Source organism: Orycteropus afer, unplaced genomic scaffold (genome assembly GCF_000298275.1).
Source record: "Orycteropus afer afer isolate SDZICR_OR568_19922 unplaced genomic scaffold, OryAfe1.0 scaffold00136, whole genome shotgun sequence".
Taxonomy (NCBI): Eukaryota; Metazoa; Chordata; class Mammalia; order Tubulidentata; family Orycteropodidae; genus Orycteropus; species Orycteropus afer.
Genome location: NW_006921723.1, coordinates 3642206 through 3652969, shown reverse-complemented (window position 1 = coordinate 3652969; position 10764 = coordinate 3642206). Strand labels below are relative to the sequence as shown.

Here is a 10764-nt window from a genome sequence, read left to right as displayed (position 1 = left end):
CCGCACCACTATGCCCTTACCCTCTTGCAGCCCTGGCCATTGCTGACCCAATAACAGCTGCAGCCCAAGCCCCCAACAGGTGGATCCCTGAGGCCCTGGCTCCCCTCAGGACCCACCTTCCAGTCTGGAACATCCTTCATAATGATGGCCTCCTCCTCTAGGTTCTCCCGCAACATCTGTAGGATCCTGTGGGGTGGCGTGGGGGATGGGACCAAGCAGGACCTGCACCCCAGGTCCCACCCCTGCTGCAGCCCCTCCTGGCTCTTATTCCTGGCTTTGCACGTGTTGTTTCCTCTCACTGTGTCCCCTTTCCAGAGCCCTGAAAATAAGTACTTGTCTCCTTGCCTCACCCTCAATGCCCCCCACCCTGGAAGCCTTCCCTATGCTTCCCTCAGAGTAAGTCACCACCCTCCAGGCAGTGAAGGGGCTTGGCTGCCCCCCTTGGCTGCACTGGGCTGGACCCCCTGCAGATCCTACCTCCGGTCCTTCTCTGCCTGAAAAAGTGGCATCAGCGCGATGCGAGCCTCCAGGTCCTCAATCTGCAGGCGCCTGCAGAACCCAGACACAATCAGCCATGGCTGGGGTGCAGGGGGACAGCCATGGACATCCTGCTCCCCAGGGTGATGCTCAAGAGGCACAGAGCTGAGGCAGGACTGTCCCCCTGGGGGTGGCCATAGGCAAGGGAGTGTGTGGGGTGAAGAGGAGTCGCAGGGGGTGGTAGGTGGGGCTCCTGAGGGTGGCACAGGCATCTGTCCATGAGACTTTGGTTTCACACCACCTTTTCAATTAAAAACTTTTTTTTTTGAATTCTGAAATTAGCTTGGCCTGACGATGAAACAGGGAGGGAGAGAAGTCCTCAGGGCTCCAGGCTTTGCGAGATCAAGCCCCCATCTCTAAAGAACCAAGTGTAAGAGTTCGGCTGGCCCTCAGCACCACTGTGGGGCCCTTCTCCCTCTTCCTGGAGCTTTCCACACTTTTTTATATGATTTTATTATTAATTTTTATTGTGATTTGGGGGAAAGTTTACAGAGCAAATACATTTTCCATACAGCAGTTCATACACATTTTGTTTCATGACACTGACTGCAGTTCCCCACAGTGTGACAGCTTTGTTCCTACTTGCTCCCTCGTAGTTACCTCTTCCCTGTGTCTTTCTTTCCTATGCATTCCTGCCCTCCTCAAGCTATCTCCTTGTGCAATTACTGCCCTGCTGCTCTCCCATGATTGATCCTTCTAAGGAGTGTATCCACTCAATGGCAATGTTTACCCCATATGCCTGCCTATTGTTTGGCTGGAAGCCATGGGAGTGAGTTCAATTCCAGAGCTGCAGAGTAACTAGGGACCACAGTCTTGGGGGTCTCACCAGGCTCTATCAGACCACTAAAGCTGGCCTATTTTATGATTTTTTAGTTTTGTTCCACACTGTTCTCCCACTGGAGCTTTCCACACTTCCTGCAGTGAGCTCATTCATGTTGCAGAGGGAGGAAGGCACCAGCAGGTGTAAGGATAAGAGACAGGTGAGCAGGGGCCAGGACAGACTGCAATCACTGTGGGTTGACAAGTCCAATGGACTTCAGCCCCCGGGGCCCCGACTCTCCCACAGGCTGCCCCTTCTACCTCCCCACAGGCAACCCTGCTCGTTGTAGTGGCACTGCAGGTCCCATAGGTCCTGTGGTGGCTGTGTCACAAGGCTGGGCAGGGCTCACTCCTAGAGCCCTGCTCTCCCTCCAGTTACTGCTCGCTCTCCCTGTGCTAGCCTCCTGAGCACGGCCCCAGGGTTCCAGCCTTGTGGGGCAAATTCAGAGCATACCACCGGGACTGCCGTGACATGGGCAGAGTGGGTGGGGGGGCCAGGTCCCCAGTCCTGTGTGGTGGGCTCAGGTTTTTACTGCGCTGTTTGTCCTGGCGCTGATACCTGCTCTCTCAGCCTGGCAGAGGTCCAGCCAACCCTCTAGCTGCTCTGCCCAGAGATGGGGCAGCCTGTTCCTAGCCTGCACTCAGGGGCCCCCACCCCACCTCCCCGCATACACTGCCCTCCCTGCCTTTCCCCAGGCAGCCCTCCCTGTGGATGTCCTCAGATGCCCCATGCGCCTACCTGCGCTCACGGTTCCACTTCATCATGCTCCAGTACCCGAAGAACAGGGCCCCGATGCCCACGGCAAACATGCTGTAGCCTGCAGAGAGGGATGGCAGCTCTGTCCTGGGTTCATGGACCATGCATGGCCAGACCCCATTGTCGTGCAGCGAATTACTGGCTGTGGCTCTTCTAACCATGGTCCTTACGACTCCTACCAGATGACTATGCAAATGTAAAGTGCCTGTGGCCCACCAAAGGGACTGAATAGCTTGTTAATAATGTAAATAAGGTACATGGTTCCTTCATGTGAGTGGGACAATGCAAATAAGGTGTACGGAACCCTGATGTGGGGACTGGTCAGCTTTTGCCATTCTGCTAGGCTTAAAACAATCTGTCCCAGAGGCAGAAAGAGGGGGAAACTCACTACCATCAAGAAAGAAAAGCCAGGATCAGAATTCCCAGGTGTATAGTAGAGCTGACAAGGGGCAAGGTTATGGTCATTACTTGGTCACAGCCAGCTACCCAGAGGGACCGAGTAGTTGATCCTGCGGGCTTGGGACCATAGTCGCAGGGGACATCAAGCTCAATTGGCATAACATACTATACAAAACATTGTTCCACCTACTACTTTGGCGAGTAGCAACTGGGACCTTAAAAGCTAGGAAGCTGCCATCTAGATGCAACAACGGGTCTTTCCTCGTCAAGAAGAAAGAAGAAAACCAAAATTAATGGAAACAATCAGTCCTAGCGACTGGTACACCATCCGATCTGCAACCTATACAACTATGAGACCAGAAGAACTAGATGGTGCCCAGCTACCACTGCCATCCACTTGGAAGGGATGTAGGAGATCCTGCATAAAGAGGGAGAACAATGTGGTACAAAACTCAAAATCATTTGGAGGCAAAAAAAAAAAGAAGGTGGGGACCAGGTTTGCTGGTCCAATAGAGCCTGGTGTAACCACTGAGACTATGGCCCCTAGCTGCCCTTCAGGTCTGGAATTGAACCTACAACTGTGGTTTCCAGCCAAACAAAGTACAGGCATGTGAGTTAAACATTTACCTCAAGTAGACACACGCCCTGGAGAAAACAATCATGGGAGAAGGAAGGGCTGCTTATGCACAGGGAGATAGCTCAGGGTGCAGAAGAGTATGAAGGGATGGACACTGGGAGGAGGTAACTATGGGGAGGAAGTGGGAGGGGAGCTGCTGCATTGTAAATTTTGGTCAATGACATGAGACAAAGTGTATGTGAACTGCTGTATGAAAAGTGAATTTACTCTGTAAATCTTCACCCAAATCCTAATAAAAAAGAAAAGCCAGGAGTAAAGCATGTCCTTTGGGCCCAAGACCCCTGCATTGAACTTCCTTGACCCAGAAGAGCTGTTAACACTGCTGAGATGGCAAGACGGCAGCAGGGAAACCACAGAACAGAGGCAGCAGAACCAAGAGACCAGCATAAGATGGGTGGTGGGCTTCCCCACCCACTGAGTGAGAATGCTGAATGCCTCTGAGCAAGAGGCTTGCTGACGGAGTGGGGTGCCACTCTGGGCACCTACCTGCAGCACTGAGAGAGCTTTGTAACATTTGCCCAAGCAGGGAAGAGGCCAATGGGCCGCAGGGTTAAGAGCTTGAGTCCAGAGAGGTGTGGCTGTAACATGGCTGAGAAAAAGCTGTCTTGATGGAAGATCTGTATCCTGAGTTGTTTCTGATCCTAAATGGTAACCTGTTATTTCCCTAATAAACCCCATAATCCTGAGTACTGTCTTTGAGTTCTGTATGGCCACTGCAATGAATTATCAAACCCAGCAGAGAAGTACAGAGTGCGTGGGAGGGATGGTTGGTGTCAGCACTGGTAAAAAGGTTGGCGGGTGGTGGCATGTCTGGCCTCTGCCTCACAGGAGCCAGCCATGGGCTGTTGACGCTGATGGGATCCTTCTCCCCCTTTGGAACAAAGAGAAAGCCAGGTGCCGTCCTCACACCTTCTGCACACAGGACCTCTCACAAACCCCATCAGGATACTTCCTCACGTCTACCATGGCTGCCTGCCCCTACTTTGGACCCTGTCCCCCTCAGCACAGCGCCCCTTCCTCTCTCCAGCACCCTCAGGCCCTGTGCATGTCTGGCATTTGGTGCTGGAGCACCAGGCTGCCACACCCCTGTCCTGTGCCAGGGTTTCTAGAAGGTGCAGCCTCTCAGGGCCTGCAGGGGGCTCAGGGGGTCTAGATGTTTGCAGTTGGGTGCCCCTCTATCCTCTAGAAGGTCATCCTGCCCCTGGTCAGAAGGCCATTCCCCATGGGAGAGCAACTCTGACAGTCCCCTTCGCCACTCTAGCTCCAAGCAGCCTCAGCTCCGTGGGCTCCCTCTGCACTCTACCCACAGGGGGCTGCCTGGCGAATCCAGAGGCATTTGGTGCCCTGCAGGGGCTGCCCCAACCCAGTGGGGATTGGGGCTGCAGGGCTGAGCCACCTGCCCTGCACACTGGGGGGCAGTGGCTTCCATGACTATTTATAAGCACCAGCAGGCACTAATCCTGATGGACAGCTGGGCTGTCACAGGTGTTAGGAGGAATCAATGGGCTCAGGCAATTGGGCTTTAGGTCTGGTGCCCTCGAGCTGACTCGACTCCAGGTGCATGTGAGCAGATCTGTGCTCCAGTGGGCTTTCTATGGCTGTTTTCCAAAAACAGACCACCAGGCCTTTCTTCCGAGGTGCCTCTCAGTAGCCTCATCCCTCCAACCTTTCAAGGTGATAGCTGAGTGCGTTAGCCGTTGCACCACCCAGGGCCTTCACGCTTCAGTGATCACCCAGTAAAAGACCAGCTAACATTGGGTGAAGCCATACCTGGGCCCATGGCACTCAGGGCACCAGAGCGGCTTTCCCTGCCAGTGCGGGGCTTCCAGAATCCTGGCCCATAAGGACTGTCCCTCTCGGCCTTCCCATCTTGGCTTTGGCAAGGTGTGGAGTGGGACATGAAGGAGAGAGCCCTCACGCTTGCCTGCTGCACGCTCAAGATAAGGCAGTTCTATTTTACAAGGGGCAGAATCACCAGGTGCCCAGGCCTTGTGCTCCGAGGCAGGATTCCAGTCTGAGCCTCCCAAGAGACCCTGCATGTTCAGGGCTGGGCTGGCACACATAAGCTCCCCCAGCCCCCAACACACACACAGTGTTTTCCTTAAGCCTGGATGTTCTCCCATGAGAGGAGAGTTTCTGGATTAGAGCTGCCTCATTCCAGGGATGAGGGAGCTCGCCTTTAACAGCCCTGTGGGCAGACAACGAGTGCCCAGTCTTCTAGAGATCCTCTACCCAGGCACCCTTGTGAGCCTGGCATAAGATAAATTCCAAGATGGCCTTTAGGGCACTGCGGCAGGACCCAGCATGTCTGCATGAAGTCCCCGCAGGCTCTCACTTACCTCTTCACTGGCTGAAGAAACTGGGCTCCCTGGAGGCTATCTATCAGCCTTGGGAGCTGCCAGTATGGTGGGGGCAATGGGTGAGGGGCACACACTGTAGGGCATGAGGACCCCCCAAAGAGCTACATAAATGGAAAGGGGTCAGTACTCCTCGAGTGACCTAAAGAGTCAATGTGATCCCTGCCAGAACCGCAGCTTTCCTGTTTGCAGAAAAGTGACAAGCATATCATAAACTTCATATGGAACTGCAAACCATAAAAAAACCAAACTCACTGCCATGGAGTCAACTCTGATTCATAGTGACCCAACAAGATAAGGTAGAGCTGCCCTAAAGAGTTTAATTTTTCTCCTGTGGAGTGGCTACTGGGTTCAAATGGCCAAGTGATTAACCATTGTGCCATCAGGGCTCCTGGAACTGCAAGAGACCAAGAACAGCCAAAAGGCTCTCGAAGAAGAACAAAGTTGGGGGGTTCCCACTTCATGGTCTCAAAACTTATCACACAGCTGCAAAAGTCAAGACAGCATGGCCCGGGAGTAAGAACAGACATGCGGATCCATGGAGCAGAACTGGGAGTCCAGAAACAAACCATCCATTTACAGTCAATTGATTCTGGTCAAAGGTGCCAAGTCCATTCAATGGGGAAAGAACAGGCTTTTCAACAAATGGGACAACTGGAACTCCACGTGCAAAAGAATGAAGAAAATGCAAGGGTAGAGCTTCATCAGTTGGGATTTGCAATTGTCTCTAAGACACCACACCAAAAACATAGGTGATAAGAGGAAGAAACAGACGCACTGCACGCCATCAAAATGAAAAACGTTTGCATTGCAAATTATCACCTAGGAAGTGAGAAGGACCCCAGAAAGGCGGAAGGTATTTGCAAATCATACACCTGACCAGGGAAGAAAGATACACAAATGGCCAATACAAACACGAAAAAATGATCACTGTCCTTAGTCATGAGAGAAATACAAATCAGAACCCCAATGAGATTCTACTTCACACCCACTAGGATGGCTCCGAGCAAAAAGGCAGATAACAACAAGCGTTGAGGAGGTGAGGAGCTGGAACCCTCATGCCACACAGCAAGAGCTGTGGGAACTGGCCGGTCCTCTAAACGCAGAGTAACCGTAAGATCCAGCAGTTCCACTCCTCGGTACATACCCATGAGAAATGAAAATGTAAGTGCACAGAAATACTTATGGACATATGTTCACAGTAGCATTATTCATGTCCACCACAAACAAAATGTATCCATGCAGTGGGGCCACATACTGTGTCATGCATTCCTATGAAATGTCCAGCACAGGTAAATCCACAGACAGAAAGTGGATTCATGATGGTGGTGGTGGTTGGGGGGAGGGCCCTAGGGCGCAGCTGCAAATGGGCACAGGGATTCTTCTTGAGGGGATGAAAATGTTCAAGAACAGATTGTGGGAATGGCTGCACATATCTGTGAATGTACTCAAAACCACTGAAGTGTATACTTGAAATGGGTGAATTATATGGCATGTGAAATGTATTTCAATAAAAATGTTAAAGATACAAAAATAAGAAAGGGACCCCCAGCCCAGAGGAAGAAGTGGAGAGCATCGGGGTGAAAGACAGGAGTGGAAAACAGAGGGAAGTCACTTCAGAGCACTGTGGATTAAAGGAAGACGCCTGCATAGTCTGGCATATTTTGGTGGCCGGTGGGGAGTAAGGGTCAGGCTCAGGGCCACAGGCCTTGGACAGGAAATGGGAGGGTGGGCTGATGGAAGGAGGAAGGCTGCAGGGATGGAGAACACGCCTTTGTACCTGCTGTGCCCTCCTCCCTAGGGGGGCCTCCAGAGAGGAGCTCCCTGCCACGCCGGCTAACACAGGCTCCCTTATTCTCACAACTGGAAACTCCTGTGCGATGTTATCTGTGTTACCTGTCTCCTTAGCTCGGCTATGAGCCAACTGTGGCAAGGCCTTGGTCTAAACAGGGCTACACAGGGGCAGATGGGTGATGGGGTCCTGGGCAAGTCACCTTCTCATAAACAAAGACCACACCACCAGAAGGGGTATCCTTCTCACTGCTCACAGCCTGGAAAGACCCAGGTAGCTTTGCAGGTACTACAGGAAAAGTCGGTTCACTGCCATGTCAGGAACTCAGGAAGTCCAGGGTAAAAAACACAGTTGCAATTTAAAAATAAAAACAGGAGATGTGGACTGGGGGGAGCAGGGAGCCTACAGGTCTGGGTCCAGGTCACACAGGTGTACATGTGCAGACAGACATTCGGATACACACCTGAGGGGGTACAATGGGCTGGGTGCTGAGTTATATCTAGATAAAAGAAATGGGGAGACTCTCATCACATTGTAAGGAGTGCTGGTGGCCAAAGGTTAAGTGCTCATCTGGTTAACAGAAAGGCTGACAGTCTGAAACTACGAAGTGGTTCAGCGGGAGAAAGACCTGGCTGTCTGTCCTTGTAAAGATTATAGCCTAGAAAACCTTTTGGGGTAGTTCTACTCTGTCACACAGGGTCACTATGAGTGAAATTGACTGGATGACACCTAACAACATCACGTCATAACCCATCAACCTGTTCCAGGACTGGAATCTTGGGCATACTAGTGCCCCTGGGTCAAATAAACCCGGCAGCCTGGTTTTGTGTGCCCCTCATCCTAAGAACATTTTTACATCTGTAAAAGGTAGTAAAAAGGTAACAGAGACAAAGACTCTTGTGGCCCGTCAGCAAAGCTTAAAACATTTACAATATGGCCCTTCAAAGAGAAAGTTTGCCCACCCATTCTAGGATACAAAAAACCAAGATGGAATGGGGCTGGGAGAAGCCCTCAGTTTTCTCCTGTCTGAAATTTTTTTTTACCACGCCCACAAATTCCTTTCCCTTTGTTTAAATTTAGGCATAATTTGCATACAACTACGTGATGAGTTTCAGCAACCGTATTCACTCTTCAATTGTTTTACATTTTATATTTAACTCCGAAAGTGGATGTTTTTTATTTTCTCTTTCACCTTTTTCTGTGTTGAACCAACTGTAAAATATTATTTAAAGCATTTGAAAATTTCAAAATTTACAGATTCCTGGATCACCTTTCATATGGGGAATGTCCCAGCAAGGAGCCACCGCACAGGTCATCCTCCGGGTTTCGGCCCAGGTTCACCCGGCAGCCTCTCTCCAGCCAGTTTCCCCACCTGGGAAAACCGCGTAAGGCCAAGGGCCAAGGGCAAGCCACCTTCAGTTTACCCTTTGTAACATGGGTGTATTTAAGCGAACTGTAACGGGACCGACCTTCTAAGCTGTTACGAAAAGGTAGCAAATTATTGTGAGGTGCCATCCAATCGGTTCCGACTCATAGCGACCCTACGTACAACAGAAGGAAACACTGCCCGGTCCTGCGCAATCCTCAGCAAGTCGTGGCACTTAAAATTACTGGTATTACTTAAGCTATCGCGGGGATCGCGGGACTCCGTCTCCCGGCACACAACCGGGGACACTGAGGCCCGCTTGTCATCCCACCCCTGCTGCAGCGGCCCCAGGGCCCCAGACCCTGACAGCTCAGCGCAAGGCAACACTGACCCGACAGTCCCCGACGTGGCAAGTTCCGCTTGTAGTCGATGGGGCCGTAGCCCCCTGGAGGAGGCATGTCCTGCTTCACCTTCGACGCCGCCATGCTTGCGGAGTTTTCCACTTCCGCTCGTGGGCGGAAATTACGCACAGGCCGGCGCCGCCACCATGATGAATGTGGCGGAAGTCCGGAGCAGTTTCCGACCCAGCTGGAGAGCTCGTGTAGCCTCCCGACGGCGCGAAACTTGGGTCGGGCAGCGCGACCGATGAGTGCTTATTTCCTCATGTCCCAGACGGCGCGTTGGGGCATCCTTGTCACTAAAGGACCTGGTGTTCAGCTTCCCTCAGGCGGGCAGCGTACTGTAAGGAACCTCGAGCCTGCATCCCGCCACCCCGCGCCGTCGGGAGGCGTCAGGTCCAAGGCGAGGCCCATTCCTCTTTTTCACCACTACGGGGTAGCCCAGGACTACAAGTGGCTATAGGCTGGTTACATAGAGTGAGAGGAGGATTGGTTACTAACCCCGGTCGGACTGACGAGGAGGCGCCGCGACTCCAGGCGCGAATTCCGCTCCTCGGCGTGGTCAGGACACCCGGCTGGGGACCCCTTCTCGGGAACTGGGCCTTTCGGCCTATTATGAGCCACAGAGCATGAGGGGCTTGGGCGCCTGCGGGTCGAGGTCCAGGGAGCTCCCCCACCCCGAGGCGGGGTGACGCCTGCGGTCACTTCACAAGGCAGAAATTGTTACCTCGGCAATAAAAGGCACCGCGGCAGCGGGGGCCTGGGAGTGGGCACATGGGGGTGCGGGGGTGCCAAGCGCCATGGGTTAGGCCCGAGATCGGAGTCCAGCCGCGCCCCGACAGCAGTCGCCTCCTACTCCCCACGCGCCCCGGGCGCCACCATGTCGGGCGACAAACTCCTGAGCGAGCTCGGCTATAAGCTGGGCCGCACGATCGGAGAGGGTAGCTACTCCAAGGTGAAGGTGGCCACGTCCAAAAAGTACAAGGGCACGGTGGCCATCAAGGTAGTGGACCGGCGGCGCGCACCGCCCGACTTCGTCAACAAGTTCCTGCCGCGCGAGCTGTCCATCCTGAGGGGTGTGCGGCACCCGCACATCGTGCACGTCTTTGAGTTCATCGAGGTGTGCAACGGGAAGCTGTACATCGTAATGGAGGCGGCCGCCACCGACCTGCTGCAGGCGGTGCAGCGTAGCGGGCGCATCCCGGGCGCGCAGGCGCGAGACCTCTTCGCGCAGATTGCCGGCGCCGTGCGCTACCTGCACGACCACCACCTGGTACACCGCGACCTGAAGTGCGAGAACGTGCTGCTCAGTCCAGACGAGCGCCGCGTCAAGCTCACCGACTTCGGCTTTGGCCGCCAGGCGCACGGCTATCCCGACCTGAGCACCACCTATTGCGGCTCGGCGGCCTATGCGTCGCCCGAGGTGCTACTGGGCATCCCCTACGATCCCAAGAAGTACGATGTGTGGAGCCTGGGAGTTGTGCTCTACGTCATGGTCACCGGGTGCATGCCCTTCGACGATTCGGACATCTCCGGCTTGCCTCGGCGTCAGAAGCGCGGCGTGCTTTACCCCGAAGGGATCGAGCTGCCCGAACGCTGCAAGGCCCTGATCACCGAGCTGCTGCAGTTCAGCCCGTCGGCCCGGCCCTCGGCCGGGCAGGTAGCGCGCAATGGCTGGCTGCGGGCGGGGGACTCCGGCTAA

General features: G+C 53.7%; 2 protein-coding genes across 2 annotated transcripts in view; one reads left to right on the top strand and one right to left on the bottom strand.

Moving 5' to 3' along the window:
- NDUFA13 (NADH:ubiquinone oxidoreductase subunit A13) overlaps positions 1-9149 on the bottom strand; it is a 9518-nt gene extending 369 nt beyond the window's left edge. The window contains exons 1-4 of the mRNA XM_007945387.2: positions 9056-9149; positions 2096-2174; positions 478-549; positions 117-186 (exon numbers count right to left, since the gene is read on the bottom strand). Of these exons, the coding sequence (XP_007943578.1) occupies positions 117-186; positions 478-549; positions 2096-2174; positions 9056-9149 (315 nt within the window). The remainder of the gene's footprint in view (positions 1-116; positions 187-477; positions 550-2095; positions 2175-9055) is intronic.
- Positions 9150-9942: 793 nt separating this feature from the next.
- Positions 9943-10764, top strand: TSSK6 (testis specific serine kinase 6). Its single transcript, XM_007945386.2, has one exon. It carries the CDS (start codon positions 9943-9945, stop codon positions 10762-10764), a length of 822 nt encoding a protein of 273 aa, XP_007943577.1.